This window comes from Trachurus japonicus, chromosome 9, assembly GCF_045865225.1.
Source record: "Trachurus japonicus isolate A0001 chromosome 9, Traja_1.0".
NCBI lineage: Eukaryota > Metazoa > Chordata > Actinopteri > Carangiformes > Carangidae > Trachurus > Trachurus japonicus.
Genome location: NC_140915.1, coordinates 38,416,780 through 38,440,640, shown reverse-complemented (window position 1 = coordinate 38,440,640; position 23,861 = coordinate 38,416,780). Strand labels below are relative to the sequence as shown.

General features: G+C 42.0%; 1 protein-coding gene across 2 annotated transcripts in view; it reads left to right on the top strand.

Annotated features, from left to right (window-relative positions):
• sema4c (sema domain, immunoglobulin domain (Ig), transmembrane domain (TM) and short cytoplasmic domain, (semaphorin) 4C) overlaps window positions 1–23,861 on the top strand; it is a 99,931-nt gene that overhangs the window by 58,741 nt on the left and 17,329 nt on the right. For both annotated transcript variants that reach the window (XM_085787794.1, XM_085787795.1), the window contains exons 4-9: window positions 10,943–11,097; window positions 16,913–16,975; window positions 18,948–19,046; window positions 19,518–19,614; window positions 20,105–20,224; window positions 22,320–22,471. In XM_085787794.1, coding sequence (XP_085643920.1) covers window positions 10,943–11,097; window positions 16,913–16,975; window positions 18,948–19,046; window positions 19,518–19,614; window positions 20,105–20,224; window positions 22,320–22,471 — 686 coding nt within the window. The remainder of the gene's footprint in view (window positions 1–10,942; window positions 11,098–16,912; window positions 16,976–18,947; window positions 19,047–19,517; window positions 19,615–20,104; window positions 20,225–22,319; window positions 22,472–23,861) is intronic.

The window sequence follows — 23,861 nt, the reverse complement described above, 5'->3', positions numbered from 1 at the left end:
AAAGAAAGAAAAGAGGAAGAAAAGAAAGACAGAGAGAAGAAAGCAGGAGAAATAAGATCCCTTAGAAACTTGATGCTGCTTTTGAAAATCTAGCCAGCATTTATGTAGCAAATGAGCCCTGCATCTTTAAAGAAAAGCCAAAGCAAATTCATGCCTCTTGATTTAGTAAAGGAAAGACAGAATGAGAGATGGTGGGAGAAAAAAAACAGAGAAGGAGAGTGGAAAAGGGCTGGGCCTCTGACCTCCAGAAACCTCCCTCCCTCCCTCCCTCCCTTTCTCTCACTCAACCTTTCTTTTTTTCTCCCCCTCTGTCTGTCTCTCTGCCGTATCTCCCCATACCCTCCAATTACAGTAATGAGTGGTTGAGAGAGAGGCAGAGGAGGAGGCAGAGAGAGGCTGTGCGTGACTGGGAGGATAGATGGGGGAGGGACGGAAGAAGGAGATTCATCACTGTTTTTTTTTATCTGCATTGAGTGTCACTCATCCTCTGACCCTGCGCTGATTGGTCAGTGAAGATTAACAGCCGGGACCAGATGTCAGGACCCGGAGTGGTCTGTGTTGTCATACTGACTTTGTGAGAGCTGACGTGTGGGCAAGTGGGCACATGGATTAAAATGAAAACGCTGCTCTGAGGAGGCTGCACTTATCCAAAGCAACCTCTAGGGCCGTGATTTACACCTATTTATATTGTATTAGAAAGCCATCACCTCTCTCCATTTCACATGGAGGAACAAAAGAACATCCCACAGAGGCATGAGTCACTGCCAGATATGTGAAATGTACGGCATCATGTGTGAAAATAACATACAATATCACATGGCATAGATTCATACACTGCTTGGATAGTTCACATGATATGAAGTCATAATGACACATGTGATTTATCACATGTGAAACAGCACTTTAGATGCTGCACATGTTTTTTGTGGGAGTCTTAACACATGAAAAGAATCTCATGACACAAGCACACTTGGTTGTCACATGTGCTGGTTGTTTCCTGTGTTGTTTTTCCCTCAATCAGTACACAAGGCTGACTTTGTACCCTGTGAAATGAACCGACATATGAGAGTATTAAAGTATTAGACACATTAGAGTATAAAGTAATAGCTCTGCCTTGTGTGGCCCACCTTATGACGGCCTTCATATTGCAGCTATTCTGGCAGATGCAGTGATTTGCAGTAGGTAAAGAAAGAAAGATGATGACGGTGTGGTTTTTGTCTCCGGTCTTGACTCTTGTATCAAACAAACATGTTCTCTTACATCTGGAGAACATGATGTAAAGAGCGGGCTGTCTTTGTAGCACCACAGAGCTCATGCTGCTGACAATACACAACAACAATGTGGCAGGAGCTCCTGCCATTTGGCTGTTGCACTGGGCCATGTTGCAGTTTCTATTATACACTAACACTGCACATCCCAAAGAAAAGTCACACACTAATATATTGTTGGACCGCCTTTAGCTTTGATTACCGCATACATTTGCTGTGGCATTGTTTCGATAAGATTCTGCAATGTCACAACTTTTATTCCCATCCTGAGTTGAATTCATTTTTCAAAGATTCTCAATGGGGTTCAGGTCTGGACTCTGTGGTCACATTGGACCACATTTCTTCCTTGAACATGATGTTTCCCCACTATCCTAGTGCGTTGGACAGTTCTTAACCCAATTTTAGTCTCAGAAATCTCCTTAGATGTTTTATTTGCTTGATTCATGCCAATAATTTGACCCTTCTGAAACAGATTAACATCTCCACAACCACAGGATGTGTCTACGACATGGTTGTTTAAGAAATGAGAGTGCATCAGTTAGGGTTAAGTAAGTTGTTGCCAGCTGAAACATAATCATCCATACAGTAATTATCCAATGGGAGGCTCCTATTAGCTTGGTTAAATCCAAGTGGTGACTTTTATTTTTTGGACGATTACTGTAGTTATGCGACCATATTTACAAACATCTAAGGTATTTTTTAGTATATATTATCACTAGTTTAGTATTTCATGGTTTTTCTCATCACTTTTCAGTTGAAGAAGATTTGCCCTTGTTGTGTTGTCATTTCTGGCATGTACATTTTTTTTAGCAAATCAAATTCCAAAGCTACAGCAGAGCTGTGCTTCACCACTCCAGCTCCACAGGTACCCCCCCCCCTCGTTGTGTGTGTTATTGCCACGGCAACTTTGTGTAAAAAAAAAAAAAGGCTCTCCCTCTCCCCAGCTTGCTCCCGTCTCTGTAGCAGTCATACATGCCGAACCATGACGCTGGAATGGAAAATCTTCACTTGTGGCATCAACCAGCTCTTGATTTGTTCTGCTTGTTGTGGATTGCAATGACCCCCCACCGAGCGAGGCTGTTCCACCCCCCCACCCGCCTCCATCCCCATGGCCACCGCCGCCACCACCACTCTTCCTCTCCCACTTTCATCCCCCCCTTCTTCACCTCCCCCTCCCTCCACCCCACCCCTCCAGTGTGCTGGCTTGTTCACTTGTTGTGTTAATCCACTTTTCTTTTTTTTTTACCACTTCCTCTCCTCCCACTCTCCCATCCCTTCATCTCACACTCTTCTAATTCTGTTGAATTTCACTCACAAACAATAATGATAATGCTGTGTAGGAAATACAAATGCCACACAACCGATAAATAAGGGCTTACACATTTAAGCCACACAGAGAGGAGTAATTATTCAGCTCAAAAAAGACACTTTAATTATGTATTCATCAATGTGCTTAGGTTTAGACTTTACAACGAACTGATTCCATCCTGAGCGAGTTCTGCACATGGATTCCTTATTCTGTCTGTATAAAACTATGAATGGCATTCCCTCTTAATTTACATAGCATTTAATCTGTATTAACCTAAATTCAGCCCATAATTTGCACAAGGTATGTTTGCAGATGCAGCCAGTAAAATCATGAACATCTTCCCCGTATCGTCTCTCTCTCTCTCTCTATCTCCAATGCTCTCATTCTGTCTTCCATCTGACTCTCCTGTGAACTTGTCGTCTGTTCAGCAGACAAAGCCCGTGCATCCATGTGGGAGTGTGCGTGTGCGCGTGTCTTTGTGCGAGCAGTGCTGTGTTATTTTTTTTTCTTCAAAGAGGGTATACCTGCTCGGATGCAGGTCTGACAGTGCTCTGCATGCATGCTCGGGTATATCTGCATGTCTGTGTGGGCACTGCACAATGTCTCTCCCTCCTCTGTCTGTCTCCGTCTGCCGCTCATTCGCTGTTTGTCGCTGCTTCAAAGATCTCCCCAAAATAGGCCTTTAATCATAGTTTGGTGTGTGAGTGGCTTGGTGGTTAGAAGCTATAAGCAGAGGCTGGGTGTATTTATAGCAGGCAGGGAGGGGGAAGCTGGAGCTCCGCTGCGCTGGAAAGCCGATGGAGGCAGATCACAGACCAGAGACCCGGTTCAAGACCTTTTGCGAGGCCGGGCCGTGGAGCAACAGGCCGTTGGCCCTGCTGCCCCCCCCCCCCTCCTCCTCCACACCACATCGCAGCTCTGTTCGGTCCAGCTTGGTTTGGCTCGGTTTGGTTTGGGTGTGCACATGCATACATACACAGCTGGGATAGCAGACAAGCACAGACACGTAAACGCAGCTCACTTGAGATAGTGAATCCATCAAGGTGAATGTTGTAACGCCACAACGTTCGATACATTAGAGCTGACTGCCTGAGTGAAGAAATGATCCACTTCACATTAAAGGTCTCCTGGAGACAAACATCTTGACAGTGTGTCATTATTGTTGCAGGGCATGATAATTGAACAGTGGAACGTTATGAAGGACACTGTGTTGTCTGGAAAACATCAAAAACAAAATGATGGTCAAGTCTCAAACTCTGGAGCTTCAAGTACTAAAGCAGAAAGGCAGAGATGTTCTAGACAGCCTTGTTAATAAAAGCATCAGTTATGTGTCATTGAAAGTGCTGAGAAAATAATATTGTCCACTTCAACATCATACTACACTTTTCCTCAACAGAGTTTTAATGTACTTTAAAGGGATAGTTCAACATTTTGGCAAACTGGCCATTGCCATAGTCCCTATAGTTTTAGGAGTAGGTTCGTTACCTTTGTTTGTCGGTGCAAGCTGTTTTTAGAACGGTGGAGCAGAGCTGCGAGCTGCTACGGAGGCTAATGGGATTTCTTGGTTGCTCTCATCAAACTCATCAAATACACAAACTTGCACCGCACCCTTTAACATTTTGTCCTTTGGGGCGTCGCGTGGCGTAGTGGTTAGAGCGGGCGCCCCATGTATAGAGGCACAGTCCTCGCTGCGGTCGGCCCCGGTTCGAGTCCCGCGTCGGGCGCCATTTGCTGCATGTCATCCCTCTCTCTGCCTCCCCGTTTCCTGTCTGTCTCAACTGTACTATCTATAAAGGCGTAAATGCCCAAAAAAAAAAAAAAAAAAACATTTTGTCCTTTTTTTTGTACACTACATTTATAGTTACTGTGAATATTAATACTTTATGACCCAGATCACCTTACCCCAGACTTTTCTCTGAGGGCTTTTAGGGCTTGTGTGGCCTTTATGTATGCATTTCTTGAGACTTCCCAAGAGGAATTACCCACAGTTAACAGTGTTGTGATGTTAAACACAGGTTTACCAGGGCAAGCCCAGACACATTGAAAACAGGAAACAATGGAAAAAGAGCAAACACATTTTTTAAATCAGATTTATCTCGGTTCCTATAAAATAAAGCTTCCATGAGTTTAAACTAATGGTCTAAAATGTGTAAAAGTGCTTTTGCAGCTCCTTTTAAGACCATTCATCTTCATGTTTTCTGAATCAGTTTGTGTTCCAGCTACTAAAATGATATATTTAATGTATTTACTTCAACATCAGACCACATATTTATCTTCAGTTTCTCTTCTTACACTCCAAACAAAGCTTTATTTAAATCTCTATATTCTTATTAGAGATATTAGCCACTCTCACAAATTCAGACAAACACACAGACACACACACACAAACACAGCGTCTTTGACAGGCTCGGTCTCTGTCATCTGTTTCCTCTCCTTCTTTCTGCCTCTGCCCTTTTGTTTGTATTCCTCCATCATCTGGTGGAGTCATTACACCTCCCTCATCTCTGCCCTCTGTTTCTTATTCACCCTCTTTTATTTATAATCTTCCTTTTCTTCTGATCCCAATCTGTTGTCCTCAAGCATCAAAGGCCTTGTAATTTATTGCAAACCGTCCTCACACACGCACACACACTCACCATGTCTTCAAAGTGATGGACAAGTCTCAAAGCCTCCCCTACATGGACTACAGGCATATTAATGCGTTGCTGCTAGTTGAAGTCATGTTGAATTCAGTCCCATGCAGCTGTAAAAACATCTTAAAATTCAGCTTTCTCTTAAACCTACAGATACTGTTTACATGAATTTAAATGAACACATTCAAACAAACAAACACACACACGTACACACCTCCCTTGCACATCATTACCGACGAGCCACAGGTGTAGACGGAGTTGTTTCTGTTAGAGAGAAACCCACAAACAAGCAGGTTACAACCTCACACGCGCGCATGCACAAAGCATGCACGGACACACAACAGGTAGCCTCAGGGCTGCCACAGTGTGGTGGCAGATGGTAAGTGCGTCTGGCCGTGTCGCCTCTTAATGACAGAGCCGCTGATCACTTCAAACAAGCCACTCGGAGCAAAACTTTCCCTCTGTTGGTGGAGAGACGTTGGAGTCACTGAGCAGGCGCCCTGGAGACCTGTTCAGGGCTCTGCACGGGTGTGTGTGTGTGTGTGTGCGCGTGTGTGTACGTGCGTGTTTTTGTGCAAATGCAATGTGTCTTTTTAGTCTACACATAAATTGTGTATTTTCAGCGTACGGATTTGCAGCATTGATTCAACACTGATTTGTGTGTGTGTGTGTGTGTGTGTGTGTGTGTGTGTGTGTGTGTGTGTGTGTGTGTGTGTGTGTGTGTGTGTGTGTGTGTGTGTGTGTCAGTGAAAGTGTGTCAGCTCTGGAGTTTTTTGCCTGGCTGTGTGGAACAGCAGATGTGCTCAGTTCTCCCCCGAGGATGCTGCTTCTCTCTCTCTCTCCCCCTCTCTGTCTCACTCATCTAGCTCGCCCATCCGTACATACCCTCCAATGTTTATACACCACTGCTCTTCAGATAATAAGCTGACTTCAGTACTTATCCCCCCTTCCTTCCTTTGGTTACTAATTCCCCCGCTCTCTTCTTCTATCTCTCTCTCCGTCTCTGTCTGTTACAACATGTCGCCTCTCAGCTTTTTTTTTTTTTTTTTTTTCACCTGAACGTGTCCAGATTGCCTGTGATGTTTGCTGTATACGCTCACAGTCAACCGCACACGCACACAGATGGAAATTGGTTAGCATCAGGGAACCACTGGAGGGTTTTATTGCTCCATGTTGACTCGGAGGTTTGTTAGACTTTAATATCAGTTTTAGCCTCATTGAAAAAAAAGTCTGGGGTCAGGGGCCACTGGCCGACTCGGTCTCTAAAGGGGACTTTTGAAAATGTGATACTGCAGCCAGGAAATTAAATGATAGATGTAAAATAAAAGATAAATCTGGAGGGCTATGTGACATTGTCTAACGTCGACGACCTGAAGCTGCAGAATAAAAAAATCATTCTTGTTTAGTTTTTTTTGATTTTGTCAGTTCAGGTCTTATTGATACAACACTCAGCCAGAGTAGAAGTTATCTCAGGGCACTTTTCATATAAAGCTCCAGTACTCTTCATTTTATTTGCAGAGATCTAACAGCCCACCATGCACAGCAGTGGATGATGGTGGTGATAGTGGAAAACCTCTCTCCTTTGCTCTAAGACACTAAGATCAGTGCACAGTGTTGAACGTGACGTTTTTATAAAAGCAGAAGCTCATCATCTTTTAAAGCTGTCTTGGTCAGAAATGACGAACTATATAAAAGCTGATCTCTATGATGAGGCATGGAGAGGATTTAGAGTAAGAATTCAGAAAAAAAAAAACTGGAAAAACAAATAAGCAGGTCAGGAAAGTTTTCAACATCTGGCAGGGGGGGTTGAATAGATCTAGAGATTGACAGTGGAAACTTACCAGCTTGTTCAACCACATCACACATGTTCTTTCACACTTTGCTTCTGGTTCCTGTTTGTTCAAAAGCTCACCTTGTTCTTTTTATTATAATTATTTAGAGAAAAACAAGCGATGCTGCTTCTCTGTAAGAATGAAGAGCATCTCTTACTGTGCAGCAGGTAATGAGAGGGATCATCTTGCATATTAATCAGCGGGCAGAAGTGGCTTGAGTAACTTGGCAGTTTAATGGTCCCCAGGGTATTTTAATGGTTAAACAGTCACCATCAGGCTTTCAGTAACAAGCTTCCTTCCCTTTGTCTCTCTCCCTGCACACACACACACACACGTTCCTTTATTATGTACAGGCTTCTCCATGTATTAGTCTGTGTAGGCCTAACTAGGCCACAGCGTCACACCAGCGTTTGGTCACACCATAAATCACACCAGTTCCTGCAGTTTCCCTCCCTGGATTTCAGCGGCTGTGTTCAGGCCGGGGCAGTGATTAAAGAAGTGACACATATTCACACTACAGAAAAACAAAAATATGTAATAATCTTTGTCAGTTTACGAGATCACACGATCACGCCGTCGTCGGCTTGAGTTTTGCACACGTTCTCAGTCTGGGCTGAAATAGCAAGAGAGAGGAAGCGATGGAGAGGAGAGGAGAGGAGGAGAGGAGAGGAGAGGAGAGGAGGGGAGAGGAGAGGAGAGGAGAGGAGAGGAGGGGAGGGGAGAGGAGGAGGAGAGGAGAGGAGAGGAGAGGAGGGGAGGAGAGGAGAGGAGGAGGAGAGGAGGGGAGGGGAGGGGAGGGGAGGGGAGAGGAGAGGAGAGGAGAGGAGAGGAGGGGAGAGGAGGAGGGGAGAGGAGAGGAGAGGAGAGGAGAGGAGGAGGAGAGGAGGGGAGGGGAGAGGAGAGGAGAGGAGAGGAGAGGAGAGGAGAGGAGAGGAGAGGAGAGGAGAGGAGAGGAGAGGAGGGGAGAGGAGAAGAGAGGAGAGGAGGAGAGGAGAGGAGAGGAGAGGAGAGGGGGAACAAGGTGACACTACAAGCAACAAGAGTGTGGATAATGAAGACTAAACACCATCCTTTCTCTCTTTCCTCCTGTCTTTGTCTTGCTTTCTTCTCTGCTCTGCACCAGTAGTTTGTCGGTATGCTAGTCAGATGATTTGAACAGTGTGCTTTTGGGTGTGCGTGTTTGTGTGTTTGTGCACGGCAAGTGCATCTTTGTTAAATTTCGATTAAAAACAAAAGTCAGCTCTGTTTTCTTTCCGACACACCCTGCAGAGAGAACCATGGAGACAGTCGGTTTCTTTTCCCTAATCTTTTTGTGGCTGTTTGTGATGGTCCGCCAGCTGCAAATATGAGGAACAATCCCAGAAATAACAGCAAATCTTTAAACATGTGAGACAATCCTGAGATAACTCGCATCGATTCAGCTGTTGGATGTCACAGGATCAATAACCGGGTTTATGAGGGGGCTAATATTCTGTTAACATGCTGAGTGATGGCCCAATCAGAGTGAAAGGCCCCACTAAGGCCTTGTATTAAAATGCTATCTGCATCTGGATGTGCACAGCAGATAATGAACTAATCACACTCGCAGATTTACACCCATTATTAGTGAGCATTTATAAGCATTGTTGCGCTCTGCATTCTGCCCACGTTGTCATTGGGATCACATTTCCCATTTGCAATAATGCTGCGAGCTCCAACTCTAAATCCTTGTATTGTTGTGTATAGGTGTTCTGCAGAGCCTGGATTAAGCTGCTGCTCCTCTACAGAAAGAGTCCTCTCAATGCTGCAATGCTGAGTTTTTTATGTCCTTTAACAATCTGTAGTCTAAAAGCTGTGTTAAACTGAGGCAAGACTCTGTTTAGGTTCTTTTCCCCCAAAACAAGATTAGCCGTTTTTTGTCAATTTGAAAATTACCACTCCTAATGGAATTCCTATTGAACAGGAGTATGATTACAAACATCTGGCTCGACAACAAACTCACAGTTAAAACTCACATTAAAGCCGGGGCTGATTGAAGCTTTTGAGGATTTATTTCTCTCATTGATGGAGGTGATTGTGATTCTGCACAGACCTGCAGCTTCTCTGTCATTCTCAGAATCTGTTTTCATCAATATCCTGCTTTTAAAAAGCTCCCGGATTGATGGCCGGTGGCTGTAGTGGTGCACGCCTCCGCGCCCCTCGTCAAAACAAGGGCTGGTCCGAGAGAGAGCACATTATTGCCTCTTGTTTATTTGCTCAGCTTTTCCAAATAGACTCGCCACCTTATCGCACTTCTGAGATGCAGATCTGGAACTTATCAGCCCCCACCCCCCCCGAAGACCGGCTTCTTCTCCAAGGTTCTCAAAGTAAATACGGAGCTTGGGACGCTTTACAGCTCCGTCCTGCAGGAAGAGTTTACAGCAGATGTTGGAGACAGACACTGTGGTTAGTTTCAGCAAAACAATTAGGGCCTGATGAGTTAAAATCATGCAACTTGAAGTTGTTGTGATGATGTTTTGAGAGATTTTCTTGCAGGTTCATCTTTAATTTGAGGACTTGAGCTTCTCACAGTGTATTAAAGGAGAATTCCGGTCATTTTCTAAGTAACACTCTACAGCTCTAGGTCCCCGAGTGCGACCATAGGAAAAAAGCCGAGAAAAATATGTGCAGCTCTCCTCCTGCTAGCTGTGCTACACTGCAGTTATATACCTCTGTATGAAGCTCAAAATATCACTACACATGCTTTGCAACATCCACCAGTTCCTTACCACTCTGTTTAATATGAGAGAGCAGTGTTAATGTGTGTTTTTATCACATACTGTAGCCTACCTCTGTTTACTCTAGCTTCCTGGGTAGACCTTACTAATTGACTGTTGAGCTTGGGACTGTTTCCATATCAACAAAGACTAAAACGCGAGGGAAACATGGATTTAGGAGGGAAAAAAAGATTTTGGATGGGAAAAATGCATCAATATGAATACAACTGTTTTTTTCCCATCCAAATCATCATCAACAATCCTTTTCTTCCTCCTAAATCCATGTTTTCCTTGCGTTTTTGTCTTTGTTGATATGGAAACAGTCCCAAGCTTGACGGTCGAGGCCCTAGAGCTGTAGAGCATTACTTCTTAGAAAATGACCAGAATTCTCCTCTAATTGATAATCATTCTAACTGTACATCGGTACTTTCATAGTTAACCACATAGTGGAGGTGTAAATGAGGTCAAATTGAATCTTATAGCCACTTAAGTGGCATGAGAGGCCCGTTACAAGGCAATTCCCATTTCACTAGCCAAAGTGTTAATGCTTGAACCTGCGTTAATTGATTTTTCGGCCACCAGGGGGCAGTGCAACGAGCTGTAAACATGACATTATTAAATGAGCTCCTCTATAAAGTTGATGCGGCGAATGTGTAAACAAAAACAAGTTCAGTACAGACACTGAGGAATACCAGCGTTCCTTTGGACCTGTGCAAATATGAGTCCAATATGAACCTCCTCCTCTGAGCCGCACGCCTGGTGCTGATGGGAAAATCAGACTTGTTATCTGCTAAAGTTCCTTTTAAATATGAAATGTATAACAGCTTAAAGGATTAAAAGGAAAGAACTGAGGCAATGTTTGCAAACTGACATGGTTGAAGTTCATGAGTAAGATGATCTCTGCTCCTAATGAGGAGACGAAACGTGGGAGAGACGTGCGCAAGCAGGATGAATGACATTTAAGCTATAGGCTGCGAGCAAGCCTCAGTGGTGTGATTAAGCTGAAACATTAACTAATTTCAACAAGTTAAGTGTGAAATGTTCTTCTCAGGTTTGTTTTTTTTAGTCTGTCAGCACATCAGCTGACAGGAAAGATGAGAGATTTTGCAGGCGAGGTGTGATCGGTGATGTAATGATGAGTTTGTGTGTCTCTCTCTCTCTAAAGATGTGTTGAACGGCATGGCGAGGTTCAGCGTCCAGGGGGTCTTCAACTACAGCATGCTGACTCTGTCCGACCACGAGAGGGTCCTGTACGTGGGGGCGCGGGAGACGCTGTTCGCCCTGGACCCCAACGACATCAGCAGACAGCTCCGACGACAGGTAACAGCACACAACACAACGTAGAAACACACAAACACAAGTCTTTAAATCCCCATCAGTGCGGGGGACTGAATGGACTCAGAATGGACAAGAAACTGTTTAAACGAAAATAATCATATCCATAACGCTGCTGACTGTCACTACAAACACCCACACACAGGGCTTTTGTAGAAATTAACTTGCATAAGATTTAATATCACACAGCTTCAAGACAGACAGCTCAGTAACAAACAGTATCAGCCTGCTAACTGAGCAAGCCACAGATAAACACTCGTTTCAACTACTTCATTGAAAGACACCACATTTCATTTTGAAATAAACTTGAATTATTACATGAAAGTATGTAAGATATAACAAAGGTTCAGCTCGGATAAGCAGGATGAGAACCGAAACCACCAGCGCAATCTCTGCCTGTACCACCAATCACAGCTGCCTATTAGTTTACGGACTTTATTTTTTATTATATCTTGTATTATTTTCATTCTGATTCATTTTTTCTTAACTCAAGGACACTTAAGAACACTCAGAAAAAAACAACTCTGGCGGGTAATCAAAGATTCTTCACAGTGCCATAAAAAAGTGGACTGAGTCACACACTACTGTTGGGTCTTTTATTGGTCTGGCCCATATTTCTTTTATGAAATTTTCAGGCCTTGTAGAAGCTAATAATGTACAAACTGTCAATTTGATACTTCCTCAAAATGTATTAGTGTGTCCTCCTTGAAGGGTCAGAAATATCGTAAAATGTATTAATTGCTGCTGGCAGCTGAGAGCTTTATGCCGGCCGGCAATATATCAACATTTCCAAAGCAGAGCACCACCTTGATTTGGTTGAATAAAGTGCTTTTTTACAGGATAAATCAAAAATTACAAAACAGACGTCTTATGAATGTTTTTCAGCCCTGGGGGAAAATTTGACAAGTCAAGAACAGAGTATGTCAATGAATAATGTTAATTTTATGAAAATAAAAAGTAAAAGAAGGGGTTACTAAGATAAAGATGATATCTGTAAATACTTCATCTACTGTTGTAAGATAGTTAATAGACAGAAATACACAGTATAGATGAACAGGTAGCCCACATGCACTGATTGATGTAGTTCATGCTCATCGTGCCGTCAGTTTGATGTTTTTTTGTACCAACTTCAAGCTTCATATTTCTTTTAATATATTCTGAGACTTATACACCTAATTGAATTTAGTTAGTATTTCTGTAGCATGAGCAGATTAAGAGCAGGTCAAGCATTTTAGCTTGAGAGCCGATATTAAACAAAGTTAGGCCTAATTGGTTGCTTAGAAGTCTGCAGACATCAGGCCTCTGTCTTCATTTTCATTCAAATCAACATCATCCATTGATGTATTCTGTTCTTGACTTGTCTGTAACCTTTTTTTAAAACATGACAGACCTTTTCTTGGGGAGTGAAGAAATAAACTTGGAACGTTTTTCTTGACCTACTGAAAGTTAAAGTATGAGCCTTTATAATTCAGAATATTTTAAATAATGCATTCAGTTATATTTGGTGACTTCTAAGGTGGATATTATATTATTATATATTTTCAGCTCCATATATAAAATCTGGATTTTTACAGTATCATTATATATATAGGGGAATTAGTTGAGCTGTTCTCTGACATTTTGCCAAGCTATTACTTTAATTTGGGCTTTATTTATTTTATCTGGTGCTAAAAGCCTCCAACACCAGTATAGTGTGAGTGCACTGCCAAATATTAGGATTGTAATATGTGCAGCTATTGGCTCCAATATTTCTCTTCTATCAGCACAAAACATATCCACTGTGAATGTGTGGGAGTGAACAGGCGCTCAGACACGTATACGCTTACACAGACATTGGCCCTGTTTCTCAGACTTTATGATGCACTTATTCAATCATCCTTTTTTTATTGTCCTTGTTTTAATTTGTGGATCTTGTTTTCCTGTGAAGCACTCTGGGGAAAACCGTTAAAAGCACAAGATAAATACCCTTGACTTGACCTGATACACACACACACACACACACACTTCCAGGCTCAGAGAGACGCTACAAGCCTCGGAGACTCGATCTGGTTTTGCCTTGTTTCCTCGGTAATTGGTCCATATTGCAATCAATACAATTACTGCAGTCCAATGAAGGCATAGCGAGCAGCCTACAGCGGTTTGGGAATTGTTATCTGTAATGAGCAGTTATTAGATGCACACACTCACACACACAGGCGCAGGCTGTGTGAGTGAGGACGATGACTTACAGTAATGATAAGACCACCTGTTGTCGGCCCCCAGTGTGACATCCAGAGGGAGGGAGCCAACGCAGAAAAAAATGACTGAGCAAGGACGAGGGAGCAGTCCATCCCCTCTGTCACCATCTGCCCATCACTCTCTCACCCCTCCTCCTCCTCCCTCCATCCTTTAACTGCTTCTTTTCTCACTTCTTCGCCGCTGACGCACTCCCTGTCCGTCTTCATTACTTTCGTGTCCGTCTTCGTCCCTGGATGCTTTATGGAGACACACAGTTCCTGTTTGCGTTTGAAGTGTTTTCTACCACATAAATTGGTTATTTCATGTGACTGATTGTTTTAATTTTCCGCTTTAACAAGAATAACAAATAAACATAATGATGTACAGCCAATTAATGTACTGTAACACCATCAATTAAGCTAGACTGAACAAAATGATATTAATAAACACATGGATAAATGATATAAAGATAGAAAATATCCTCTACACAGTCCCTATAGGACCTCTGGACAACTCCATGTGAATGACATTAAGAAATGTTAGAACATCTTGTCTAATGGTCTGAGTGCGTGGGGGCTTTTCAAGGTGCTGCAGTCTTTTTCTTAGAGGCTGTTCAGCTGCCATCGCTTCACGCCTCTGACATTTAGCAACCTGAAATAAAGAAACACATCATTTATTTCTGTTCTTTCACCTGCTGATTGTGAACTGTTTTATTAATTCATAATTTAATTTAATAATTGGGTTGAGTTATATCAGGACACCACTGATAGATGCTTTCCCCTGTTCCCAGCATTATACTTTACAAAGCAATCCAATCCAACCAATCACAAGTCCCACACCGCAGGTTTGAATAACATGAAATGTGATTCACATTTCCATCTTCATGAGCTACGAATCACATTTTTAAGATCTTACGTGGGCTTGCACCCCCATCGTTGATGCTGTTTGTTGTCCAAAAGGACAGCAGCAGCAGGACAACCAGGGCAACTACCAGAGATGGGACTTGTGGAGTCATCATGTCATCTCCCTGCCATGTATTTGTTCTGCTCAGTCACTGAACCTGCTGTTGAACTCAGCTGGTTTAGTGCATGAGCAGAACAAATACATGGCATGGAGATGACTTCATGACTCCACAAGTCCCATCTCTGACTACCAGAGGAGAATGTGTTGTTCAGTACAGACACAGCAAGTTTGGACAGACAGTCTCCTCAATTAGAGCCACTCACTACTGGGATAGTCTACCCACTGATTTAAGAGAGGCCACAAATACTTAACTTTACTTTGAAACATAAACTGAAGACAAGCAAATCAGACATGTACAGTAACCATGAGTAGTCAAACCATCTCATCTTTAGCGCTGTCTCCACACACATACACACACAAGCTCACATATTGTTTTATATACATGTTATTTCCGTATTGTATTTATACAGGTTATTATAGGCTGCATTTTATTGTATAAACTGTTGTATGATGTTAACTTTTACCAACCTGCCCCAGGGACAACAGATGAAAATTAGCCACTGTGGCTAACTCTGGCACATTTACATTGATGGTAAAACTGACATGTTAATTAATGTGCACTGTTCCTGTTCTATAAATAAATGAATTGAATTGAATTGAATTGAATTGAATTGAATTGAATTGAATTGAATGACACTTCAGGCAGTTACTTGAGAATCACACTTCAGGATCTTTCTTTTATTTATTAATCTATATCTGGCCAAAGTGTAGACTTATAAGCCGAGATGCAGCGTGAGATATAACATCAGAGATTAAGCACGTGCCTTTAAAAACGCTGAACCCAAGTGGCCATGTAATAGCACTGAGTTCCTTCCCAAAATAAATGTTTCCACTTCATTTTCAGCAGCTGAGACCTTCTCAGTGACCGCATCAGATACCACTGTTAACAGCACTTATTTTCTACAAGTCATTTGTCGCAACCAAAATTCAGAGATAAAGACACACCAATTTGAAGAGAGCTGAAACATTTCCGTGCCGGCTGTTGCTGCTTATTATGATTTATTCTGGCAGACGTGTCTTTGTAGGACTTGTCATTAACATTGAGCTCCTGCTCGCTGTCAATGTGCCACTGTTTCTTTTTTCCTTTTTTTTATAAAGTACCTGATCTTAGTGGAACAAACAGAGACTGATTGTAAAATAAAGCTCAGAGTGACAAGTGGCAAATAAGTACCAATCAAGTGCTGTTAAATGTGATCTGGTCTTAGTTCAAAAGTCCATTAGTTAAAACCACAGAGGCTTCAGGTAATAATTCACATCTACTCACCCAGATCATTAATTCACTTATTAAATCTTAACCATTATAACGCCATCATTTCTCCAGTGAGCGTAGGGAGCAATTGATATTCAGTGGACAGCAGTCATGAGGGTGTAAGGTGAATAATTTTCTTCTGACTTGCCAGTAAAATATTATAATATCAGATAGGAATTGGAACAAAATTTATTTCATCTTGAAACTTTTTTCATGTTCAAATATTGAACAACTTTGTATGAATATTGGATTACACAAAAGTTCATTTTCATGAACAACCAGGTGGCTTCTTTCTATTCAACACCATGAAAAGTCAGATTTATCATCCTATATAAAAGTAAAAGTTATTCACGTTTATGACCGCTGGTATGTGGCAGTAATCCATTGTTTGATTGCTGCTGGTTTAAATCCAGTCAACTAAAACAGAGTTTAATTCTGAAATCGCGGCAGCTCTCAGCCCGTAATGGCCGGTGTAATTATTTCTAATGATGTGGAAACTCCTCAGTAAACACAGTTTATATTTTAGACTCCTGTCAATAGAGTGAAGTTCAGCCATGTGTCGCACAGTCATTAAAAAAAGGAGCTACTGTAAATAACACTAAATAGCCATCATCGTAAAAGGTAGTGGACACAAGTTGCACCTCTCCTTTTGTATTTGCTCCTCCTTCACATGACTGCACATTGTGGTTGGTCTGTTAACCAACAGTGTTATAGGGGGCTCTGCTGCAGTCGGGACCTCACAGTTTCCTACCTATGTGTGTGTGTGATGTGTTTGATGCCAGAGACTGAACCTGAGTCCCTGCAGAGCCGCGTTGTCCCTGCACCACCTGGGCAGCTCAGTCTGTGAGCAATTTTCAAATTAAAGAATATTTTGAAATTTGGTTTGAAAAATAGTTTTCCAGAAACTATGTCGTGCCTGTTTGGTTTTATCCTCTCATTTCTGGGACATTACTTTGCCTTTTATAGTGCATCTGTGCTGTATTTAGATTTTTGCAGCACCAAATACACTGGTAAAAATGTGCTTTTTATGAGTCTGTGGTTGTTGCTATAGTTACAGCAGCTGGTGGTCAAGCATGCGGAGCCTATTGGTCGAGTTAAGCAAAATGGCAACAAGGAAAGTGTGAATGTTTTGTAGCCATGAGGTGTCACCACACGTATTCTATCAGAGAGAAATGAGATGATGTTGTTTAAGCATCAATTTACTATCTAAATTATTTTTCTGTCCAAATCAATGAAAGAAAATAAGATACAAAACGTATGGAATGTGTTGCAGACTTCATCTTTCTGTCTCTCTTTCTCTCTCTCCTCCAGATTGACTGGCCGGCTCCGCAGGATAAGAAGAGAGAGTGTGTCGCCAAGGGGAAGAACAACCAGGTAACCTGGATTTTAGCTGACAGCGTTTCTGGAGTTACACACTGGCAGGGGTTTTTAAGACAGTGTCTTATTAGAGCACCATTACTCACTTTATTTTACTCAATTACATTTATTAAGTCAGTTTGGAGTTGGAAACTGGAAACCTTCCAGTCGTTGCATTAGCACACAGTCAAGTGCATCTTCCAGACAGGTTTAGCATCAGCAACTTTAAGGTGCTTCAATTCAGGGAGTGTTTAGTCTTGAACATTAAATATCTGTATGGTCCAATTGCTCCAAAAAAAAAATCTAATATGCGATAAAGAGATAAGTAATCACAAACAAAATGCAACACAGGAAGTGTCCCAGCCAATACAATACACTTTGAGCCATAGCACATTAAATACACACTGTAATTACCTCTTATCAACTCAAGTGTTGATCAGTCTAACTCTCAGGAAGAAGCTGTGACTTAAATGAGTGTATAAAGATGCACCGCAGCCGGAGCAGCAGTCTTCAATCAGATGGAAACGTGCAACACATCTTATCATGATTTTTGACTCTTGCCAAATATTCTATAACGATAATGTAATTCCAGCCTGAACACATACACAGCGAACAGCCCCCCCCCTCCCCTCACCATGCTTTGCTTTAGTCTCAGCACGAGCCCTTCACTGCTTAGGCTGCATAATGTACATTTGCAAGAAATCTCTTTAAATATTTTATAGAATCCCACGGAGCGTTTTGAAACGGAGCTAAAACTCCTCTCGTTGCACAACACTAACTTTTCATGTGCTTTAAAAACAGAAAGGGGAAATAGTTCAGTTTCAGCGGCGTGCAGCGGGCAGCATCACTACTAAACTGAAGTCGAAAATACATGTTGAGAAATTAGTAGAACTGGAGGTTTCAAACTACTTTCAAACGGTCATTAAAAGTTAACGAATATTCAAAATTCACCGTCGGAAAATCAACAGTTTCCCTGGTTTTTTGGTGCAGTTTTTCTTAAATGATGCAGGATGGGCTGTGATCATTTAGCTAAAGCAAAAGCACTTTTATTCTGCACATCTCCACAGTCCAAGCTGGAGTATCTGTGATTGCCTTTATACAGAAGGTAACAGGGATTTACTTTTGAGTAACCATATGGTGTTTACACTGTCCGTCATTATATTTAATGATTAGTCTTTTTATGCAGTGTTGTAGTTGAGGGCTTGAAAAAGGCTGTCGTCTCATCCTGATTATCCCCGGTGGTTTTCAAGAGCTGTAAAAATGAATTTTTAGAAAATCAAATTGCTTGTATTACCATGACAGATATTGTTTTTGCTGCTGCAGTGGCAACATCAACTGGATGCACTGAATTATTCATTCCTCTAGTACGCATCATGAGTGAGCATCTGTTTCCAATTCCATTCAAAGAGCTTTAGTGTTCATCACAGTGCAGGCATTAAAGGGCACTTCCCATGAAACAGTGCATATATTATACTGTTAACTCACATTGCTCTCCTATCCTTTTGAGTGGAAACAATCTGTTGCTTTTTCCTGTTTACTCGAAATGATACAGAGATAATGCGGTTGTGTCACCACGTCATCTATTACGTGGTGTTCTCAGTACACACTGAACACTTGCATAACACAGTTTAAGTTACTGAATAATAAATAAAAACAAATAGATACTTCTTTGAAGCCCTCAATGAGCAGCGTCTACCTGGTTTTAAACCTAAAAGATAAGAAATGCTTGATGTTTGTGTTTGCACAACCTGGTCTCGTTACTGTCACGCGTTTTTGATAGAAGGATATTAGATCGTATGATATTGTCTGGTTTCAAGGTTATTGAGGTATTTCAGATGAAAGAAACCCCATTTAAACGTTATAGTAAAACTAAATCTCCGAGGATGTGCCACTGTGCTGTATGGACTGGGCTTCACCTTAGCAGAGGACAAAACGGCAGCAGGGCTCTTTGACAGCAGCACTCTAACAATTCCTTCTACCTCTGTCACAGACTGAGTGCTTCAACTACATCCGCTTCCTGCAGAGCTACAACCACACGCACCTCTACACCTGTGGCACTTACGCCTTCCAGCCCAAATGTACCTACGTGGTGAGTATGCATTAGTATGTGTGTGTGTGTGTGTGTGTGTCTCTATGTGTAGTATGCACATCTTTCCCTGGAAAGAGAGTTGTTACATTACTGTGAGCCAGTGCTGACAGGTGTCAACTTGAGATCTGACCGGAGGCTAAGACCACCGTGTGATAAGATAAAAATAAAGGCAAAGGGGAAAAAAATCTCACGCTGTGTTAGCACAATGTGTGAATGCTAGTGTGTGTGTGTGTGTGTGTGTGTGTGTGTGTGTGTGTATCTGCATGCTTATGATGCTGATGCGACGGGACATCATGGTGAAGGGTGAAGCTATGGTCCTTGTTACGGACAGACACAGCTCGCAGCTGTGTCATATGGGTTATAATACATACTGACCACAAACCACCTGTTTTACTCATTGTGTGTGTGTGTGTGTGTGTGTGTGTGTGTGTGTGTGTGTGTGTATGTATGTGTGTGTGTGTGTGTGTGCAGAATGCAGATAATTTTTCCCTCAACAATACTGCCCTGGAAGATGGGAAAGGCAAATGCCCCTATGACCCTGCCAAGGGGCACACCGGCCTGATAGTGGGTAAGTATGCCTGCCCTGCACACACATAGCTTGACATGCAAATGCAGCATTTTGTATGTTTCTGAACATGTTTAATTGTCATTAAAGGGCCATTTCACCACAAAAAGAAAGATTAATCCTCAGTTGTAAATCTACTGACATTTACGTCAACACTAAACACACAGCCAGCCCCTGTTTTTCCATCCCAGCAGTCTTTATATTGGAGTGAGCAGGCCCATATTTTTACAGCCCTAACAGAGGCATAAAATGTGCATCAGATCTCCACAAACCGCTCTCGCAGCATTTCCCATCTGTTTTGGAGCCATATGATTGCTCTGAGAGTCCACAAGTCTAATTTAACTCTGCGTGCTGCGTTCACTTCAGCGTGGACATCTCCATTGACTTTACAAGCATTGTTGGTTCTCTTTTTGTATCCCTCTGGTGAACCGCTGACCTTCACTCTGTGTATGCCTGTGAGAAAAAAAACAAAGCTTGTGTTTTGTTGGTGCAGATAAGGAGCTATACTCAGCGACACTTAACAACTTCCTGGGTACGGAGCCAGTCATTCTGAGGAACCTGGGCCAGCAGCACTACAGCATGAAGAGCGAATACCTGCCCGCCTGGCTGAATGGTGAGTGAAAGAGAGTGAAAGCAAAGATGGAGAAAGAAGTGGCGCAGAGAGAGGGACAAGGGGACGAATGGCAGGAGGTCCCAGCTCACAGCAGTGTTTACACAGCTTACTAGTCTGTTAGCTTATAACCGCTGGAAGTCAACATGCCTGTAGCCTACGTTAGAGCAGATAAATCCGCTTTTGGAAAAACACTGAAAGAAAATAAGTGCCATACAGATTACAGTACAATGACGCCCATTATTGTGGGTTTTTTTATTCCATGGCATTAAAGTGTGAATATAACAGTTGTGACTGTATTTCAGCCTTGTCCTAACCTTCGTCTAGTGTCAGCTTTCTGCTACCATCTCTTGTGTTAGGGTCGGTTTTGACCCGAGTCTTATGTAAATCAGCTATAAAACACAGTAAAAACAATAGTTTATCATTCCATTTGTTTCTCATCTCTTGGTTACGTTGTTAGGCTTCCTCATCCATGAGAAAGTTGGTTTTGCACTTATGACTTCACTTTTAACTCTACTTATTGTTCTTATCATTATAACCGGGTCAAAATTGACCCTACACCACAAATGTCATAATTTTAATGTAACCAGAGCATTTTAGAATTTGGCGGGAAAAAAAAGTTTTATTTTGTTTAAATAGAGGTTCCTGACAAAGTCAAAAAGTCTTGATGCTATAAACAAATTTATGTGGTACTTTTATGCATTTAAAACCTGAAAACCGGTCACTGGTGACCCGAACACAAGAGGAAGGTTAAAGAAGCCTGGTTACTGACAAGCAGCTAAGTTTGAGTCATGAAACATCATCACACCAAACGTGAAACCTCGTCCACCTCTACAGCCTCATTGTTTTATCCTCTATGACTAATGTGACTGTGACTAATTTTGTACAGTAAGGTTAAATATCTATTCTTAGAATTCATGAATGGAATCCGGATCAGACTTGAGATATTTTTTTTTTCCGAGACGCTGCAACACTGAAAAATGACTTATGTGTTCAAATAAAAGAAATCTCATTAGGCTTGATAACAGCCACTTCTATTTAACAGAATTTCATTAAGTAAAAATAGGGACCAGGAACATGCAAAAGAACAAGAGAAGGAGAAATGAGTTGCAGGACCTGTGTGATGGATCGTTATCTTTTTGGGAGGTGTGTGTATGTGTGTGTGTGGGTGGGGGTGAATGGAGAAATCAATGGTAGAGAGGAGGATGAAGTCGCAGCGGGAAAAATGGGTGATGAAAGAACAGGCATTAGGATTGGTGATGAAAAGATAGAGAGGGAGGTGAGGAGAATGGAGGGGGAGGACGGGGAAACATACAGATGAGGCTGAGGTTTAAGGGTTTGATGCGCACGTTTTTTTATTCATGCTGATATAGAGGGTTTATTAAAAACCCAGACCTGTGATGAGGCTCGCCTCACGTTAATCCAAGGTCCCTCTGACCGGTCTAAAAGCATTTAATTGGCCTGGGTTTCAGTAGAGCTGAAGTATCCCGTGATGGCTTAAAATGCTACTTCATACTGAAAAAGAACAGACCATCTGTGGAATAAGTGCATTTGTATAATTTAAATGAAAAAAACTTTCTTTTAAAAATGGTTGAAATTTAAGCCCTCAGCTCCCTCAGTCCAGAAATGCCAGTATCTCACTTTTATTAAAAAAATATATATATATATCACTCACAACCTAATGAGGACTGGATATAGAGAGAATCTGAGACAGATGGGAGGGAGGACGTGAGAGGAAGTGAGAAACACAAAATGGACCGCTAATAGGGAGCAGTGGAGAGACAGAGAGCGAGAAATGACTGGAGGAGAGATGAGGCGAAGGAGAGAGTGATGATAGAAAATAGACAGAGAGGTGAGAAGAGGTGGCAGAGAAGGAGATGGAGGTGTCAAGCTCGTGTGTCGAGGAGTGTGCGTGTGTCTGGTCCAAATGCACTTTCAGGCAGAGCATGTCTGTTTGTTCATTACTCACATACTGTATGTCTTCGCTGCTGACAATACTCTTTCATGTGTGTGTGTGTGTGTGTGTGTGTGTGTGTGTGTGTGTGTGTGTGTGTGTGTGTGTGTGTGTGTGTGTGTGTGTGTGTGTGTGTGTGTGCAGAGCCGGACTTCGTAGGTTCAGCTCTGGTGAGGGAGAGCAGCGGCAGCAAGGAGGGCGACGATGACAAGATTTACTTCTTCTTCAGCGAGAGAGCGCTGGAGTTGGACTGTGACACGGAGCTGACTGTGGCCAGAGTCGCCCGCGTCTGCAAGGTAACACTTCAGTTTGTTATCAGCACTGATCTCAGAGCAGATTCAATTAAAAACCCTTCTAAAACCGCCTCACTCTCTCTCTCTTTTACTCTCTTTCTCTCTCTCTCTCTCTCTTGCTGTGAGGAAAATCCGTGGGAGTGTATTAAAGCACAAACAGTAATCAATCTGCAAGTGACTATTGAAGATGGCACGGGGCCAGATCAGTGCACGCAGAACAAGTTTGGACGGCAGAAATCATAGTTTCATGCACACTTGGTTCAGAATCAGCTGTTTTCTCTTTCCTCCAGCTGTTTTGGCAGCTGTTCCTGAGCACTTAATAATGTGAGACAGCACTCTCTAACGGTTTTGGGCTTTAACAGGAGTTTCCCAGCAGCTGATATAGTTGTTATACATACAGCTATATATATATGTAGAAAGTAAATATATATAAATACACCTGTAAATGTGACAAAGCACCCTGGGAATAACCTGATGTCACTGATGAAACAGGATGTTGCTTTATTTTCAGGTCAGATCCAGTGTCGCTCGCTCTAGTTTTAGCGTGACTTTCATGTGAACTGCCAAAAACAGAGAGCTCACAGCTTTTTTCACCGCTAAATGGAAGCTCTGTTCTGCACTTAAACTAAGACACACACTATTTCCCTAGAGGGTTTGGATTTTTTATGACTCTCCAGTATTCACTTTTGCACTGATTAACTCAAATTTCTCATTTCACCAACGCTGAATTTCCACACTGTACATATTTGTCAGATCATCTGGCAAATTGAAAATTAACTTGCATTTTCTGTCAATATGTCATGTTAGAGAAACATTCTGAACTACCTGTTATAAAAACGCTTTTTTAATAAGTTTAAATAAGTTTCTTTCTGCCTTAAAACAGAGTTTATATCAATAGCAGGCAGCAGCAGAGAGAAAATAGCTGTGCTCCACTTTAATTAAACCCACAACAACAAGATGACAGTTTACTCACAATGTGTTATGCAAAGACAATTACATTGACATAGATCTATTTGGTAATTAATGCATTAATTTGCTTAATGAATGGCCTCGTTAGGATAGCTGATTAGGTTTGATATACCACAGTGATCATGGCCTGGCTTCAGACGTCTTTTTGTTTTGTTTTTGTTGAGACTTCGGGAGCTTTCTTTTTACATTGTGTGATTCAGCACACACAACGAGAGTTCAGCGTCATGTCTGAGCCCCTCATCTCAACAACCTTTAAACCGAGCAAAATAGATACAGATTGTTAACGGTCAGAGGTGATGCGTGCAATTAAGTGTACAATATATGCACTGTTTTATGGGAAGTGCCCTTTAATTTCTGTACTGTGATGAACAATAAAGCTCTTTGAATCAAATTAGAAACAGATGCTCACACATGATGTGTACTG